The sequence below is a fragment of the Protomyctophum bolini genome (assembly GCF_963924005.1).
Source record: "Protomyctophum bolini genome assembly, chromosome: 21".
Lineage (NCBI taxonomy): Eukaryota > Metazoa > Chordata > Actinopteri > Myctophiformes > Myctophidae > Protomyctophum > Protomyctophum bolini.
Window position 1 is genome coordinate 17,175,329 of NC_137882.1, and position 19,960 is coordinate 17,195,288.

Consider the following 19,960-nt stretch of genomic DNA (forward strand, 5'->3'; position numbering starts at 1 on the left):
AATGAAAACCAAAGGCTCGGGTTGCCTCAGTTGGTATTAGTATTATATAAATGTATATATATTATTTCAACCCTTTCCATGTCAAGTTTCATTGTTTATTCATTTGGCATTTGAGCCACAGACCACCATTTGATGAGATCAATATGACTTCTCATTTTGACTTTGAAGGAAACAACAAACCATGAGGTGTTTTACAACATTTTACTTTTATTCCTTACTCCTTTTATTCCTCCTCAGGTGGCATTATGGTCTGCAAATAAATTGGAAAGGGTCAAATTCAGACATATGATAATAGTGCATTTTATTTCCTTTTTTTAAACAAATGAGAAATTAGTAATTATACTAATTACTCAGACAGGCGTAGATAGGCTATAATCCAACCATATTATACTACCCTATGAACACAGTAGACCCCATAGAATAATCGATTAATCAGAGGGTTTGGCCTCCGTCGATTAAGACGTTGTTCGTTGATTAGTAGTTCTTTTTATGGGTATTATTTCTTGAAGAATTATGAGCACATCTTTTGTAATCTCTAGATACCGAATATTGTTGCTGTTGTTTGTCCAATACTGTTACTTTTCTGAGTTAAAAAATAGCTTGTCTACAAACCCCAAATGCCTTGCATCATGGCAAAAGTATAGGCTATGGCATTAATTTACATTTGAAATATTGGGAGTTTCTGCCCGACAGCAACAATGAAATTGAAATGTTCAGTTCTCAACCTCACTGACTTGCAAAAGCTGGTCTCTCCAGCAAACACTATTGAACATAATTTCACGATTAATTCAGCTATTATTAGTCAGTGATTCTCAACCTGTGGACCAGGGACCACTGGTGGTCCGCAAAGGTATTTTTAAAGTAAACGCTAAGATTTTAATGATAACATAATTTTATATATATACAGTATATAATTTTCTTTTTTTAAAGCCTTTTGGCTGCCGTGTTAAGTGGTCAGATGGGTAGTCCGCAAACGCTTTTTCAAGTGGGCCCTGGTCCAGAAAAGGTTGAGAAGAACCACTGACTAGGAAAAGTTGACAAGGAATATCTTTTTTTCGAAGACAGCCCTAAAACACAGATGCAACATGGCTTACGTCATAGATCCAGTCAGTGAAGTAGGAGACTCGGGTGAAGACGGTGGGTTTGTTGACCTGGTTACACCCTCCAGCTGGACCATAGCTGACCACACCATGGACTGTCCAGAGTGCATCATCACCTTCTTCAGTCTTGCAGCTCAGAGGACCACCAGAGTCGCCCTGAGAATAAAGGAGAGTCATGGTCAACCTCCATTTGACTGACTGCATTTACAACAAAATGGACAATATTTCTTCATTCAGAATGAAACCTTTCCAATATACGGATGGGAAGACAGCTGGGAAGATGGCAGCCAGCACAAGTATTTACTGCAGAGAGACATGGACCCTCACAACACAACAGGAAAGGGCCCTGGATGGAGTCTACACAAGAATGATACGAATGGCAGTAGGTGTCACATGGATGGATCACATCTGAAATGTGGTCCTCAACGGGGACCTACCACGGGCCACAGACAAATACGTCTGAGAGAGAAGGATGAGGCTGGCAGGGCACTGTGTCAGGCACCTGGAACTAGAGGCAAGCAAACTGACACTATGGAGCCAACCCAGGGTAAAGCCAGGAGAGGCAATTCAGAAGCGCACCACCTACGTAGATGCACTATGGCGTAACAGACAGCTTAGCTAACAACACGAGTCCCTGAGTCTCGCATCACATCGCACTGCAGTGCTGAGTCTCTCAGTCCTGGAGAGTTGTGTTCCAGTACCTGGCAGCCTGCGGTGACTCCATCCCCTCCAGCACACACCACAGTCTTCATGATGCTGCTTCCCCACCACTCAGGCTGTGAACAAATCGATGTCTCTACCACATTCAGAGGAGCCACTTGCAGCTTGTCTGGTGAACCATTTTCACCTAAAAGAAAATATACATATATATTAGGGATGTCCCGATTAGTTTTCCGATCCAATCCCGATACCACAATTTCTGTGTTAGCCGATACCGAATACCGATACCAGAGAATAATATTTATAATTCAAAAAGAAAAAATATCTTATTTTGAAGTCCACCGCCCGGGAATAATGTTTATAGCTTTCTAACTATATATCTCGTGTTGTGTTTATAGCAGACTCCTCACTCAAATGTGCAATTGCAGTTTGGGCAACTCGAAAGCAAACTCCACATGCCCCAACATTTTACCTGCCATAGTGTCAACCGCTTACCCCTGGTGGTTAGACTTTGCTGATACCGATATGACCAAATATGGGCCGATCCGATACTTTTCCGATACCGATACAGTATCGGGACATCTCTAATATATATATATATACACACACACACACACAATATTTACGCTCCTCCCCAATTTTTTGCTCCTAATAGAAGGGTTAAATTCAGAATACATACCGCCAAGCCGCCCCCAGCCAGTGACGTAACAAGTGAAATTGTGGGGCAGCGTTTGTTCAGCATATGGTAGGGCAGCCAGTTCCACGAAGCCGTTGTCATATACTGCTTCAGACAGTTTCAGCAGAGCAATATCATTTCTGTGAGGCAAATATAGAAGAATACTCGTCATCTTACTGAAGAACAAACAACTTTAGTTGATAACCGGAAGACTGGGCACCAAGGAAGAGTGGGCATCTCGATTTTAAATTGCCATTGGCATATTTTCTTTTAATAAATAATGTAAAGTAGTGTAGTGGTTAGTTAGAGCATATGACATTCGAACCCACAACCTTCCATATGCCTTTCATGCGGAAGGTTGTGGGTTCGAACCCTGCCTGGGGTCGACGTCAGCAAGGGCATGGGTCGCAACAGATTCCTAATGCCAAATCAAATGGGTTCAAGTCTCCTGAGGAGGCGCGTCTGAACTTCTACTCTGAAGCCTGTCCTGGATTGGGTATCCGGACGTAAAAACAAATCCATACATGATTAGGCCATGCTTGAACATTCGACAATTAAAGCCTAATAAATCTAACAATTGCTACAAAACCTGCATAGCCAGTCATTTGGGGCATAAACAATATGTTGAAGGGTAAAATTATGTCTTATTATGTTCTACCGTGCATGTTTAAATCATGTACATTTTCCAAATTCTTCTTAATATTATTATTCAACATTGAGGTGCCCACTCTTTCTTGGTGCCCACTCTTCTTGTATCCCTTTAGTTTAACATGAGCAATTGCACTGTGAGCTGAAATGTGCAGAAAACCTTTTACATTTCTGATTGGTAGTTTAACGTCTACAGCTCCTAATCAATATTGTAGGGTTAGTGACGTGATAATCTTTACCCAATGCCAAGGTCACCTTTCCAGCCCGGATGGATAATAACTTTCTCCACGTCGACTATCTGCTCAGTGCCGCCGTCTTCATAGAGGTCATGCTCTCCAAGCACCACGCGGTACTTACCATCCACACTGTCAATAACACAAAGATATGAAACACAATCAACAACACTTTCAGGTTAGGATACAATATATTTGATACAGGTTGGATTGCGAGGGCCGCATTGGTCAAAAGGTCACTTGATGGGGGCCACAACCAGTTGCGGACGCACGCTCGATGTCTCAGTCAGGCACTGCTAGAATATATAGGCATGATCTTTGTGTTGTTTTTAAGAGCCTACAGTGTAGGCTCTTAAAAACAACAAAAAGTTTCCACATATAGAGTTAACAATGATTATTTAGACATTTTAACACCATGCTGGCATTGTGTGAAAAATAATCTACACACTGGCTTTAGCATATTCCAATTTGTAATAAAATAAGGGTAGCCTAAATATATAGAATTAAAGAAAGATAACAACTAGATAAGTTAACAGGGAATTTAACTTCTCTACAAAGTCTAAGGAGGGTTAATTCCCGTGTGGATAACAGTGAGAGTCCTACCTGACACAGTGGGCTGCAGTCAGGATGTGGGTGGACTCAACAAGGGTGCCTCCACAGATGTGGTAGTAGCTATCACCACCATCGTGTGCTTGGAGAGAAACCTACAAAATATCAAAACAATATGGAGGCAGTTGCCACTCAGCTCATTCATTCATTTATTGATTCATTTATTTTGTGGATTTCTAAAGAATCCATTTTACAATTACACTTTACCACGCTACATTCCAAGACATTAAAGATCAGATTTATGCAAAGTGTCATCTCTCCCAAGCTTGAGATATACAATTTGACACAACAAAAACTTTCTTGTAACATACATTCAGATTTTCATAATCATCCAACTCAAAGAAATCAAATGGACATTTTTACTGACAAATTACCACTCATGTCATCACAAAAGGGGAAGTACAATGAAAAATTAACTGATATTACAGTATGTTTCTTTTTTCAAGACGCTAAGGTACAGCCCTGCAGAGCCTATAAGGCTAATAGATTAATGTGTTACAAAACAGCAAAAATACAAAGCAAAGCTAATGACAAAAAAAGCAATGTGAAGCAGTTACAAAAAATACATAATTTTACCACAGTAAAAATTATAAGCAGTAAGCACATTGCATTCAATATGGTACAGCACACATAAACTGGTGTTCTTTTCCAACTGTGATGTGAACTTTATGGATAAATAATTCCAAGCAAATCGGTACAGTAGTGAAATGTGTGGAGGCCTATATTTCTACCTGGTATTTCCAGGAATGGGGTTCAGCCTCTGTGCCTCCTACCACCCTCTCATCGTTGCTGAAGGGTGCCTCAGCACAAATCAATCCTGCACACAGAGCAGTTAGTATTTTTTATACATTTTGAAAACTTGTGAAATGAGAATTTCCACATAATGAGTACTTTTACTTTTGAAACTTTAAGGATATTTACTACTTTAGTACTATTTATTACTTCAGTACTTTGACTATTTCTACAATATGGTAGATACTTTTACTTAAAGGACGACTTCACACATTTTCAACCTATCTTAATTGGTCCTCATTAATGCTCATTAAAAGATGGCACCATTTTTGTCTACTCAGTCTGTGCCTCAGATGAGGGCTGTGTAGTTCTGAAACCCACCTACTGACATCATCGATGTCGATATTTCCAAGCAAATAGAAACAGCCTGCTTTCTATTCCTGGAAAGTTAGCCTGCTATAATAGAAGCTATTGTTCTTACACTTAATCTTGTTTGAAATGACCAAAACTGAAATGACCCATAGCACTACCGATCATGTCCTTTAAGTAAAATATTTTTTACTTCTTCCATCACTGCCAAAATAAAACTACAAGAAAGAATTAAAATAATAATCCAAACTCATAATTTTGCCTCTTCTGTAAGACTTACCAATGCAACACAAGAGGGCCGTGAGTCGTATCATCTTGGATGGGGAAGTGACCAGATACAGTGCGTTGGTTGTGATATACCTTCTTGTGGTGAGTGACGCAACAATTTGGCTACATGCCAATGTCAATGATGGGAATGATGAAACACATTGTCAAAGACATGTTGAATCTTTTCTTGGTGCTGACTAATTCTCATAAAGTTTAATAACATTAAATTGAGGTATAGGCCTATGTGTTTTCATCATTGAGAAATTTAAAAAGTGGAACCTAAGATGTAAGCAGTTAGTCTTTTTTTTTTAAATTTTTTGTCATTGGTAGCTGATAACGACACAGGTGGGTCAAACTTTAAGCAAAATCAGCAGAGCAGGTGTGTAAAATAAACCTAAATGTCCTCACTGATAGCAGTGTACTATAGACGGCTCAACAGCTGCAGTTCTTCTTGGAGAAAGACATGGTTCTGCAGTTCACATGGCCGCAAATAAGACAAAACTAAGTGTACGAATAATCTAATGTGTGACGATTCATTTTCCCCCCGATACGATTCATTTACATAGGATGCCGATTCGATTTATATTGTGAGTCTTTAATATATTGTTATTTTTCTCCCAAGTTACTTTGCTTTTATTATATTAGAACTTTTAAAAACAATACTAAACAATATAAATAAAACCATGTAAAGTTCAATCATACTATAACATTTTAAAGCAATTCTAAACAAGTAGACCATGAAAAGTACAATCATGCACTTCAATGCAGCCAGATAAACTCAGTATTTCTGACATGAAAAAAAAGTACATAAAAATCGCGAAAATCGCTTACAGCTTGTTTCCATTGCGGTCATTAGTATGAGATGTGTATAAAATCATGTAGTGTGGTAATGTATAAAGTATACCTATCAAATATAAACTAATTTAAACCAAAAAAGAACAAAATATAATTTTCATATCAAGGTCTATGGTTTTCCTTTGATTCCTATTGATGTGGTACCATAGGAGAGATAACAGGCAAAACATGAATCAAAATAACAATTCTTATATATTGTCTAATTGTGACTGTACATTATGTAATGCAGATGTTTAAGAATAATTTAACTCTTAAGAACGTAAAATGTGGTTTCCATTTGGTTTCATTTTATGCTCTCAAGAGATAAATATCTCCATTTGGTTACCAACTCTCCATCATTTAGCTAGGGAGTAGGACCACCTGGAATGGAAAAGGACAACTGGTGGTCCCCGGATCACTGGTTGAAATGAAAACCACTGGAGCCTATAGGGGAATTAGGCTTTTGGTCAGGCAGAGGCTCTGAGACACTACTGCTACGGAATGCTCACAATGAGCTTGCATCTGCTATTTTCAAATAGGCAAAGTAACTGTAATGTACAGATGTGAATGAAATAGAGCTGAAGTGGTTAATTATGTTTTGTAATAATAATCTAAATTTATAAAGTAACTATAGTAACCAAAGTTATATAGGCTAAACATTATAGAATTGTGGTGGAGTAAAAAGTACAATATTTAACTCTGAGATAAGTGGAGTAAAAGTATAAAACATTGGAAATAGCCTACTCCAGGAAAGTAACAAATACCTCAACATTGTACTTAAGTCCACAGTACTTAAAAAAATGTAGGCTACTAATTCCACCTCTGGCATTTAGTGAGGAGTGAGGCTGGTGTCCTGTTCACATGGGAATACCATCCAGGTATGCTAATCGAATGGTTCGATAATGTACAGTAGCCTACTTTTGTAATAACATGCATTTAACTGTGTGTGTGTGTGTGTGTGTGTGTGTGTGTGTGTGTGTGTGTGTGTGTGTGTGTGTGTGTGTGTGTGTGTGTGTGTGTGTGTGTGTGTGTGTGTGTGTGTGTGTGTGTGTGTGTGTGTGTGTGTGTGTGTGTGTGTGTGTGTGTGTGTGTGTGTTTTGTAACCTTTCTTTAACCAGTAAAAACACACAGAGACTGCATCTCTTTTACAAGTGGGAACTGGCCAAGAGGCAGAACTAAAATGACAGGGCGTGGTGGCGTGCATGCATCCGTCCTATAGGTCACAGCAGTGTCTTGAGTGTACAGGGTTTGATGTAGTCAGATTAACATAATAATGTCAGAACTGATCAGCTCCATATGATCCAAAGGTAGGGAGAGGTGGGGGTCAGATCAACATATGGAATGAAGCCTGTACTGGCCATATATGGAGCGTGACTTGAGTCCCGGCCTAAAATTTCAGTGTCTGAAACAGTGTCTTGAGTGTACAGGGTTTGATGAGGGCCCAGCCCAGGGCCTTACATTTTGGGCCTGTTGAAAACTCTAGTTTTCGCCGGCTGCCGTGCGCGGCTGCACTAATAACTTTAATTGTCACCATGATTGATCACTGGTGAAGTGACCAGATACAGTACGTTGGTTGTGATATACCTTCTTGTGGTGAGTGACGCAACAATTTGGCTACATGCCAATGTCACTGATGGGCATGACGAAACACCATGCCAAAGACATGTTGAATCTTTTCATGGTGCAGACTCATTCTCACCTTTTTATATTTGTTATGTCTTATAAAGTTTAATATCTGAAATTAAATGAGGTAGGACTAGGCCCATGTGTCAGGAAACCTGACATGTAAACGTAGTCTTTATTTATTATTTTTTTGTCATTGGTAGCTGATAATGACACAGGTGGGTCCTAAATGTCCTCACTGATAGCAGTGTACTATAGACAGCTGCTGTTCTTCTTGAAAAAATACACCGTTCCGCAAACCTTGTACAGTTCACATGGTCACAAATAAGACACGATAATTTTGGTTTTTCACTGCATGGTGGTAAAAGTTGGAAGAATATAGTTATGGATAAATGCAGGACAAGGACATGTTGGTGGGGTAATTGATTGATTATTCATCAAGAAATAAACACAACATAATAACAAACAATAACTGACATTATTGTTTGTTATTATGTTATGTGTTTATGATCAAAAGGATAGCGTAAAAAAAGAAGCTTACAGCTTGGTTGGAGAATACTGCCCTAACAGGGCAACCAGACTATTGTAATTGTAACTCTTTCTGTATAAACTTTATTTTGATTCGCTATTCTCAAATCTAGCAAAAATAACCGATCTACAAGGTCAAAACGCATCGCAGCACGACGCATTTTGAGCTTGTAGATTGGCTATTTTTGCTTTGACAGAAATATGCAATGTGGCCCTCTGGAGTGAGTGTGGAAATATAGTGGCTCTCTCCACGGTCAAAGTTTCCCACCACTGTTGTAATTGACTAGCAAAATTTGTGGGATGGGCCTATATAAGCGATTGCGGCAACCACACTTTGCAATTTAAATTGCCACTTTTCTAGTTTCCATTGCTGCCCTTAGTATGAGATGGGTTATGTGTATGATGTAGCATGGTTTCGCAAGGGTTAAAAATCTATAAGGGTCCATTTGGTTACCAACTCTCCGTCATTTAGTTGGGTACCAACTGGAATCCCCTCAAGGACCACTGGTTTAAAACGACCACTGTTATATAGCCTAAAGGGGAATTCCTCCTGGGCCGGGGGAGATATTCTTTTGGTCATCAGGCAGAGGCTCCGAGACACAGTCAGACACATTACTGCTACTGAATGCTCACAACAAGAAGCTTAAGTTATGAGCTTGATGATCTGCTATTTTCAAATAGGCAAAGAATAGGAATAAGAATTAGTGAAGTGGTCAATGTATTTTTTGTAATAATAATCTAAATCTATAAAGTAAGTAACCCACGTTTTCTAATAATTGAAGTGGAGTAAAAGCCAATATTGGACTTTGAGATACATGTAGTGGAGTAAAACTATAAAACATTGGAAATAGCCTGTTCCAGTAAAGTATAAGTACCTCAAAATTATGTCCAGTATTTAAGAAAATGTAGGCTGCTATAGTTACTAATTATTCCACCTGGCATGAGGACCACTTCATTTGAATAACATAGGTTGAAAATGGGTGATGTCGAACTCCCATTAGCATATAGCAGACAATGGGTTTCGTTCAATTTAAAATTCTAAACCAGCTGGACCTGTCACAGTCCAGTCGACATGTTTTCAGGTCATTCTCAGTCAAATTCGTGAGGCTGGAGGGGGATGGAGCGTCCTGTTGCTAGGCAACGCTGGGAATACCATCCAGGTCGGCTAATCGAATGTAGCATGGCTCGATAATGTAGACTTTTGTAGACTTTTAGTAATGTCGTGGCTCGTGGCCTGGCCGGTATTAAAAATAATATACATTTAACAGTGCTTATGTAGTCATACGTTTATTGTATGTGTGCGAGTGAGTGAGTGAGTCTGTTTAGGCATTCACTTATATTAGACGAGTGAGACGACACTCCTATCTGGTATCTTTATTTATTAGCTGGTCTGAATGTGGCAATAGCGAGGAAACGCCTGCCTGTCCTTTGCATGCAGGATGCAGCCAGATAGTTCCTGCTTCATTAGCTCAGCTGTCACTGTTGTTAGTTAGCACCATAGAGTAGGTTAGCACACGTTAGCTTAGCTTGTCGCTCCAGACAAGTAATGCTTTTAATTATTATTCTATTTCAGTGACTGTAACTGTAACGGCGGAGAGCGATGGGGCTGCCGCAGAGTTCCTTTCTGTCAGACGGGGGGACGAACAGTGGCTACCATGTTCATGGGGTAGGTAGAGTAGCCTATGTTTCTATATCAAATCACTGTAACTTGATATCTAAAATGTATGAGAAGAGAACCAAGCAGCCACTGAAAAGTGCACACTTCACATACTGTAGTATAATGACATGCATGCTAGGAGTTGTTTACAAGGTTATTATTTGCATGTTATTGTTGTTGCAGTTGCACTCAACTATTTTGTAGAATTCATTGCCCTGTGATGATGAGGTGGCATTTGGCTGATATCCAGAAAACTTCACTGTGTGTGTGTGTGTGTGTGTGTGTGTGTGTGTGTAAGCAAGAGAGAGAGAGGGAGCTGTCACATTCCAGACAGTGGTGGACAAAGTATTGTTGGTCCACCAGTAATATATGTACAAAATTGCAATTTAAAAAAAATCCCACTATATTTGCAATTGGAATATGCTTTAAATAAGTAGTTCACCCAAAATATTACTTACCGGTATTTACACACCTCATGAAGCTGTGAATTCATCAATATTTTGCCTGAGCCAACAATTTCATTAGCTGCAATTTGCAACATTTTTATAATGGGTTGAATCTAGAGTTGCAATACCCTCCATTGACAGCCCATTGATCCAAGCACTGATCTGTTTGTATTAAACAAGGTTAAACTCGCCAACATTGCAGCTGTAGGACAAGCTTGATTTATCCTCTCAAGCGTTTGTTTCATAAAACTCCACGTAGACATGTTATGAGCTACTTTCTGTCAGGAAATTCCGTGCACTCATGCAGGTGATTATTTTTCTAAGTGTTGGAGTTTGGAAGCGCTCGTTTTCATTAACACGTCGTGCTGCTGCCTCATGCATTATTTCAAATTCGAAACAGGTGATACACAGGGCTGTTCAGTGACTTTGAGTGCTTCCAAACTCCAACACTTAAAATAATCACCTACAGTACATGAAATGTCTTGACAGAAAGTAGAAACAAATGCTTTGCAGATTGAAAGAGGATAATTCAAGCTTGACCTACTACAGCTGCAATGTTGGTGAGTTTAATGTTATTTAATACAAGCAGATCAGATTTCTATTTGGATCAATGGGATCAGTGGAGGGTATGCAACTCTTTAAAGACATACTTCCCACAGATTACAAATTTACAATCACCCAAGGAGAGTTGGAAAACATGACTAATGACAAAAAACTCCCATATCTGCTGGGCGAAGTACAAATGTGCAAACACAGCAGCAAAAAATGTGAGCTGCTGTGATAGGAGTAGGATATCAAATGCTACACAACCACCTTAAAGACTACTAATCATTGTGTGTACTGTGTGTTCCTGCACTGCATCTGCATTGAGTGACCTCGGTACATATAAATCGAATTTCTGACTTTCAATAATTGTACGTAACAATACATTTTGATTTTTGCACTTTTGCTTTGGCAGTGTAAACATATGTTTTCTCGTGCCAATAAAACACCTTGAATTGAAAAAAAAAAATTGACTGTCAACTCCACACCACTGATTATTAAGTTAATGATGTTTAACCACTGGGACATAATTGCCATAACTTTGCCCAATACAATGCCTTGAGTTGACACATGGTGGTGACTCTGGTCACCCCCCTTGGGTTCAAGACAAGTTAAATCAGTGACGCTGTATTTTAACATTTCAGATTCAAGATAATTCTCCTGCTCAAATGGCCGGTCTGGAGCCCTTTTTTGACTTCATCCTGTCAATAGGAAATACCCGACTTGTGAGTAAACTGTCATGAGCTGGTCAAGCAAGACAAGCGACAACTGTCCATCTGTTATCATACTATAGGGGGGCAATTTCAGCCAATCAGGAGAGAGTACCCATTCATCATGTAGTGTCATGATAGTGTTTTAGTTTAGATTTTGGTTGTTTATCCTGTATGAGTTCTCTCTCCTGGATAAAAGCTGGAGAAACGTACTGAACAAACACACAATATAAGAGCTATTTATTACGGAGCCCCTGAATGGCCATGCATTCAAAAGATAGTAATTATCTTGTACGGACAAGATAATATCTTGTACGTTATCTTGTAATGTATCCCTTATTTTAACACACAATAATATCACTTTCCCTCCCTTTAACTTTTATAGTACTTTTGAGTTTGCACAAAATTATTGAAATATATATTATTTGATATGAAGGCCTTTATGCGCTTTATAAGTGTCTACATTTGCCGTGCCTTTTTTTTGCTCTACTCTCAGAACAAAGAGAGTGACCTGCTGAAAGACCTTCTAAAAGCCAATGTGGAGAAAGCAGTGAAACTGGAGGTGTACAACACTAAAAGCCAGCGGGTCAGAGAGCTCCAGGTTGTTCCCAGTAACATGTGGGGTGGTCAAGGCCTGCTGGGCGCCAGTGTTCGCTTCTGCAGCTTTGAAGGAGCCAATGAGAATGTTTGGCATGTCTTGGTAGGTGACCACAAGGGGAGAACTATTGTCTTTATCCGGAGATCTTCTAATTTGAAACTGTGTTCAAAGTAAACTGCTTCAAACTTTTGCTTAGATTATAAAAAAATAATGAAAAGTGAAAATAGCTGATCTACAAGCTAGGTCAAGACTCAAGACATCACACTGGTGCTTTCTGCTGAATGAGAGTGTTTTAAATGTACTATATAAACACATTTGTTTTGAATTATCGTATCATTTTCAACTCTGATTTCTTTTTTTAGGATGTAGAACCACATTCTCCTGCAGCACTGGCAGGTTTACAGGCACATCATGACTTCATTGTGGGAGCTGACCAGGTCATGCAAGATGTACGTTTTCATTTCCCCCCCTTTATTAATAGTTCAAAGATAATAGAGACAGACATATTTAGAATTGTATCTTATGTATTGATAATTAGGTTTATGATTTTTCCCTTGCAGTCGGAGGATTTCTTTTCTTTGATTGAAGTCAATGAGGGGAAACCTCTGAAGCTGCTGGTGTACGACACACACACTGAACAGTGCAGGGAGGTAGTGGTGACACCTAATGGAGCATGGGGAGGAGACGGAAGGTAGGGGCAGACCAAACCAGCATCAATACACACCATTAGCCGACTGTCTGTGTTCTCATAAATTATCAAGTAAGAGAACGGATTGGTTTTCTCTACAGAAACGTTAGTAAAAAGACTATTGTTCAGTCTTTAATAATGTCTGTTTTTGATTATAGTGTGCTGTACATGCACGATGAAGCCTCTTGAAGCAGACTGCTTCAAGAGGCTTCAGCGCAAAGGCGCTCGGGTGACGCCACTGTTGAATCCACTGTGGTGCAACCGGCATTGTCGGGTGTCTAATACCGTCTATGCAAACACAATTGGCCTGTTCGGGTGAGGGAGGGTGATATTGGGCCTTGTACAGTATGTACTCCTACAGGCTGGGATGGCACCTGTCAGCGGGGAGTGTTGGGCGAGGGGTAGGACGAAGGTTCTGAGTCTACATCCTCCCGGTGGGGTTTGCTCACTGGCAGGTGAGTCAGTAGGATACAACAGCAGCACAGAAATGTCTGTGCTGCGACAAAATAACGACAAAATTGGGGAGAAAAAGGGGTCTAGAAATAATTGGCTGAAGAGTGAAGCATGCATGTACACTCCTCTACGATTTATTACTGGCGATACTAACTTTTGAAACGTCGCATAAAGAATCAGGAATGTTTTCCACCCACTATTGTTATGCGAAATTAGGAGTTTGGTTCATTAAGCATTAGGTGGCACTAATTCTCTAGTCAGTTGAGACATGTATAATCCTAGCGTTGTTGTTGTTTTCTTTGACTGTGGTGTGTCTGAGTGAGACACACGTACTGTACTGTACTCGTACTGTACTCTGGGATTGTATAATAGGATTAGACATTAACTGAGATTATTATTATTACTTAAAATGACCTGCCACCACAGGTAGTCCACCATGTTGGGAACAAGCTGCGCAGTGTGCACATCGTTTGGAACGACCCCCTCCCCAGTGCTTTCAATGCTGCCCACTGTCACTGACTGTGGATATACTGAAATGCCCAAATCAAATTCAATTCACCTCAGGCTAGTTTTTCATAATTTTTCAATGAACATGGCTTATACTTATAATTGTGGAATATTAAGACTACCTACTGTATGAGAGTTACAGTAAATGTTTGCAATGTCATAACGTATTTGGCTGTGAGATGCTCTTATAATCATACATAAACATACATCACATTCCGTGCTCGGCCAATCAAATCACAAAAGTTATTCATGCAAAGGTGATTGCCTTTGGCGTCTTTTCTGCCCTCACTTTTATCGTCAATATGTACTTTGCTCAGCCAATCAAATCATCGCTATAGGAGTCGGGGGAGGCAATCACAAGCCAATGTTTGTGTTCACACAAACCCGGAAAGCTGGGCATAGGCTAGCGCCACTCAAATATTGAAGATGTTTTTCTTACTTTTTTCTTTCTCTTTTTTTCTTACCGTTTCCATTCCACAGGTATCACATTTTCTGAAGATACACTTCAAAATAAGCATAAAAACACATTTATGGAAACGTGGCTATTGTCTATTCACACCTTTGGCCATACAGTAGTACAGTATATATCATAATATCGTGTTGTTGACAGTGAGGTGGTTTGTTCATCTTTTATTTTAGCCTTGGCTGTGGTATTGGCTACGGATATTTGCACAGGATCCCAACCCGTCCACATCAGCCCAACACTCCAAGCGAAACCACCCTGGAATCCACTGTGTCTCAAGTTGACATCACTGAGGACATGCCAACATGTGACCACAATGAGGTACAGCTGCTTATTAAATCATTTGACTACATTTGGCCTAATTACAATTATTGAATGGTTCCCATTTTGGGGGTGTTTTAACAGTCTAGCAGGAAATCACGTCATTGCAAAAAGATTATAAAGAATTAAACAGCCCTCATCCACTTCCATGTTACTACATTTTTAGAAATGCCTTTATCTTGGCTTCTATGTTGTTCCCCTTCATTTTTGACCATCATGCTATTGTCAAGGGACCCTAACTAGGGAACGGATGGTCGCACTGACTCAGTGGTGGGGCCGGGGTGTTCCCCAGTTCAAATATGATCATTTTACAAATATTTTTGTACTTTTTGTGCGCTATAAAGATGATGTAACTGCTATTAGGATTAGTGGAACAACTCTTGTTTTCTCAACTCAGATGTCATCGGTTGCTGTACCGAGTCCCTGTGGTGAAAGTGAGGTAGAATTCAGTCAGAGAGAACAGGTTGTTCTGGATCCCTGTCTATCCCCATCCACACAGACTGTTGCAGACCTTGGTATGGATATTTGTTGTGGTTGCAAAATTCCACCTATTGTTTGTTTTTGGTTCATTTTGATATATTCCTAATTCCCATTATGTTATGAGTTAATGTTTGAAAAATAAACATTTGTTCTCAATCAATTTCAGATACCTCCAATTTCTCCGAGGCAATGACCCCAGACCTATCAGAGATGGTCTCTGCCATCGATATGAGCAACAACTCCATGTTTGTTAATTACGGAGATGCATCTAGTGATCAGTTTAGCTTGGGTAGGTACAGCCGATGGGATTAGATTCCTTTCCGTTTTATAATGTCGTCTTTCTATTTAAACCATTAAAAGAATGCATCTGTGTCATTTTAGATTGGTTGGCTATTCAGTACTAGCAGATATACAAGCTCATAGCATGTCACTAAATCTTTGAAATTGACTCAAATCTTTGACTATATACGTAGAATATATATAGTTTTGACTATATATATTTGATTTGAGCCAATTTTAAAGAAACAAACAGTCCTTGACGCTTGAAAACTATTAGAAGACATCTGTAGAATCGGCCTCAGGTTAATGTTTCCTATATCTTACAGATAACTCATCCATTGGCCAGATAGCGCCTTCATCACCAGAGGGGGAGGTGGAATTGAGCGTCAATGAGGAAGCTGAGGACAAGCTTCTTGTAGACCTGGTTACTATTCCCGACACTGAAGCCACAGGTGACATCGTTTGCCCTGACGTCACCAAAGAAGCTCCATACAACACTATTACCCCACTGGCACAAGGTATGGACATGACACGCTCAAAGTCTGAGTACACAGAGGAAGACGTCACAGAGTCGCCTGAACTACAATAGAGGAGTAGCGCTCAATAATTAGAAATACTACTCCTTTGAATTGTAGCTAGTGTAGGAGAGGAGGTTACTATAGCTATGCTTGCGTCCATATCACATCGCCCTTTAGCTCAGCCATTTCATTTTCCAACATCACTGTAGGTAGGTGTCGAAACAGAACCCGAGGAAGGTTTGCCTTTCCCCCCCCACATAGGAAGCCATGCACATTTTTGAAGCATCCATGGTTGTTACTGTAGAGTTATTTTGAATAATAGCTAGATTCGAGCTACTCCACGAGTAGCATTCTTTCTAGTGCATTCTTTCTAGCTGCTAGGAAGAATGCACAGATTTGAGCTTTGACTGTTTGTCTCCTAGCAGGAGAAGTTACAATATCAGTATGTATGAACCGATACACGTTACCTATACACGATAAATGTTTGTCATGGAGTTATATTTTTCAGGGCATTTGGCCAAAAGGGGACATAGTGGGGATTGGTGTGGCTTCTCAAATAGGCATGTAACTTATGAACGTTTCATAACAATGATGGGCTAAAACTGGGTGGACACAATTCTGAAAATAATAACCACTTCAGGTCCGTTCCTTCATATGGGATAGCATCAGGATTTGTTTTCAAAGCAGTTGGGAGTAGGTTGGTTGGTTACCGCTGGTTTTCTCCCGTTTCAAGCCCATTCCGTGACTTTTAGATATCGCCAGATGTATAAGTAGGCGAATGTCTCTGATCGTCGGGCTGCGTGAGACTGCACCTACAGCGATGTTGGCAAGACACATGACGGACCATGTCTTTGGAATGGCTTCTATACTTATCACGGTTAGGCTAATACCGTAGAAACCTATCACTTTTAAGTTGTGTCACTGGAATGCACTGGATTCTCGAGACTCGAGAGTATTCTTTTTTAAGGGTTACCTTTGCTGAATGCGATATTATTGCACATCTTAATTAATTTTATTTTGATTTATTGCACATCTTAATTCATTTTATTTTCATTGGGCTTTGCTGGTCAGATTCATAATACACTATGAATGTACCCACATTTTTCTTGAAGCAAATGTCAAACCGATCAAACTGAGCCTCAGTTGCTGTTAAAATCCCATTTGCACACACAAAAAAGCCAAAGCGGTTTAAGATGTTTCATGCACTTGTTGCTGTGTAACGACCGGCACTGAAATGCTAAACTTGAAGGAAAATATAAGCCTTTCAACTATATGCAGTTCCATAAATGTACCATCATGCATCTGTTTTCTATACTATGTTTATAATTCTGGTTTCTGATGCTGATTGTATGTTTTATGCAAATGTATTTCTGATCAGAAGGAGTCTTACTAGACACAGTCTTGTTTTCCTGAAACACCTTTTACTACAACTACACTATGTAGTATAGTAGAAAGTATTGAAGTATAAGATTTCTGATCTGAAAAAAAGTATGTTGATTAATGGGGATGGGACAAGATAAAAATTATTGCGATTACTTTTGTTAACCACTTGAATCCCCAGCATGCCTATTCTGGGGACTGGGGGGATGGGGGGTGGGGATATCCAATCTACAAACTGACAATGCAGTGTGAGCTTGTAGATCTGCTATTTTTAGCAAATCGAGTGAAATAAGAGTGTACCAATGCGCTCTTTACAGGTCCATTAATCAAATCTAGAGGGATTAAGTGGTACGGAATTTGCAGCTCAACAAAAGTGAATTCATCCTAGTGTATAACGGAAAACAATTTCCCGAGTAATAATTAATCTCCACTTAGTCCACTATACGATTATTGTGAGGTTTTTTTTAAATCACGATAAACATAACGATTATCGTCCAATCCATATTGATAATTGATACAGTCCACATCAGCTGGGGTATCAGTGCTTTTATGGGCCATATAGCTTAGTGGGTAGAGGCCGGGGACGTGAGGCAAACCTCACGTCCCTGGTCTGTGTGTCGAAGTGTCTCTGAGCAAGACACTTAACATCAGAGCGCTCATCATAGCTATCTGAGCAGCCATCAGCTGGGTGAAGCTGAAACTGTATTTCCGCCATGGGACAAAAACGTCTCCATTTCCCATCTATTGTTGTAAGATGTATGCACACAGACCCAGTTATCTTATTATTTAGCTTATAGCTTGGCATGAAATTGTTATGAAAGAAAAGCCAATCTAAACCAATATTAACTTGCATTGTTTGTTCCTATGATTTTCATAAATGCAAGGCTGTTCAGCAAATACAAACTTTCAGACTTTGATATTCCCCAGAAATATTTTCCCACGGCTAAATTCATTTTCTGTTTGTGCTACAAGAAAATTACACAAATATTTTTGCAAATGTATTGCTGCTGGTGGAACAGCTCCCAAAAGTATTTCTCAGTGTCACGTCATGTCATCTCTTAACATACTTATATGTTGTCCAGGAAGAAAGATATGTTCATATTTTAATGTTTTTTTAACCGTGACGTCTCTATGTTGTGTAAAAATGTGCATGTCATAATATGCGAACATTATCAAACCTTCACTTCAATCTTGGTCAATAGTTGTTTTGCCTGTGCGTACTATACACACATACACATCGTGATACGAACAGAGAATACAAGAGACATTTGCCTTTCACTGCTAAATCACCTCTGAAGCCTTTGGTGTTTTTGTCGGAGTACTCATTGTAATCAGCCTGCTTGCAAAAACGTGTTTTGAGACGTTTAAATTGTGTAGATTGATTTGTATATTGTTCACTGCTAGCCTTCAATTTCATTTTCATTCAGTAACTTGAAGTCCGTGACCGGGTGCTTTTCCAGGCTAGTTCACTGCAGCCAGTCGTCATAGCCATTTTCTCAGCCTTACAAAATTACAACCGATACCTTAAGATTGACAAGTGATTTACTATTTGGACTACTTCTGGATATTATTCTCAAGTCTACTTGAGATTTAACATATCCAAATCCATCAATGTACATTGTTGATGTATGTTGGGTGTTTCTTTTAACTTTATCTTGAATTACAAAGTTGTAATGTTTTATGTATTTGTTTCTATTGAAGGAGACACAATGAAAATATTGTGCAATTTAGAGCTTAATTGTTGTATTGATAAGAACACAAAATGCCACTTGAAGTAATAAATGAATACCTAGCAAGATTATTAGTTTTGAATTATTAATTATGTTTTTATTTAGACCTTTTTCTCTGTTGAACTGGTGCCCGAGTCGGTAACGATGGAAGTTGGAGATCCATGCCCCACCCAGCTATAATACCTGTTGTACCCGTGCCAGAGTACCCGTTCCACCATCTGTCTGTGTCCCTTTCATGACCATATATGGAGATTTCTGTGTCCATTTATTACTATATATGGAGTTCTGGCATCTCATGCTTGGTCTGACTCAGCTCCCCGTGCACGGTGTTGTGCGTCACGCATCCGGTTGCGGTATGCTCGGGTACCTTTTGGCATTAATAAAGGTGATCTGTAACTGACCTAGACCTGCATCTATTAGCCAATGTATCATTCTATTGAGCTGGTCGAGTCAAAGTGATGTACGTATTATAGATACTGTAGAGTGGTGCCCGTTGGAGCCTCTACAGCTGGAACGATGCAAGTTATAAATGAATGCCCCACCCAGATATTATGTCTGTGTCCCTTTTATGCCCATATATGGAGTTCTTTGTCAGGCATGCCCAAATATGGAGTCGTATATGGACACTGGGCAGGGGCCCTGTCCGGAGCCCGGGCAGAGGCCTTTTTGGGGCGGTTCTGGACAACCGTGGGTCTGACCGACTCGACACCGGGCACTGCAACCTCTGTGCGGGTGTGGAACGTGTGTGTCGAATTTGAAGTTGGTGGGGCGAAAGGTTCTTGAGTTACGTGAATTAAACAACACACACACACACACAGAGAGACTTGGTGCATTTGTAGTTGGATAGATAACACAAAGAAACGAGCAAACACTATTAGAATTGGAACACTGTGAAATGGAAGATGATA

General features: G+C 39.7%; 2 protein-coding genes and 1 long non-coding RNA gene across 3 annotated transcripts in view; 1 reads left to right on the forward strand and 2 right to left on the reverse strand.

The window, feature by feature from the left end:
- LOC308336388 overlaps window positions 1-19,960 on the reverse strand; it is a 668,236-nt gene that overhangs the window by 29,307 nt on the left and 618,969 nt on the right. The window lies entirely within an intron of this gene.
- On the reverse strand, window positions 224-5,341 carry LOC308335981 (elastase-1-like; the record flags this gene model as incomplete). The annotated part of the gene is made up of 8 exons (XM_080793222.1): window positions 224-250; window positions 1,095-1,256; window positions 1,802-1,947; window positions 2,440-2,576; window positions 3,324-3,449; window positions 3,921-4,021; window positions 4,658-4,743; window positions 5,308-5,341. The coding sequence occupies 8 exons, from the start codon at window positions 5,339-5,341 to the stop codon at window positions 224-226; spliced, it is 819 nt and encodes a 272-aa protein (XP_080649348.1).
- On the forward strand, window positions 9,740-17,503 carry LOC308336348 (Golgi reassembly-stacking protein 1-like). The gene is made up of 9 exons (XM_080793697.1): window positions 9,740-9,945; window positions 11,570-11,650; window positions 12,132-12,335; window positions 12,596-12,682; window positions 12,794-12,924; window positions 14,521-14,665; window positions 15,063-15,180; window positions 15,312-15,434; window positions 15,751-17,503. Exons 1-9 carry the CDS (start codon window positions 9,880-9,882, stop codon window positions 16,011-16,013), a joined length of 1,218 nt encoding a protein of 405 aa, XP_080649823.1. The 5' UTR covers window positions 9,740-9,879; the 3' UTR covers window positions 16,014-17,503.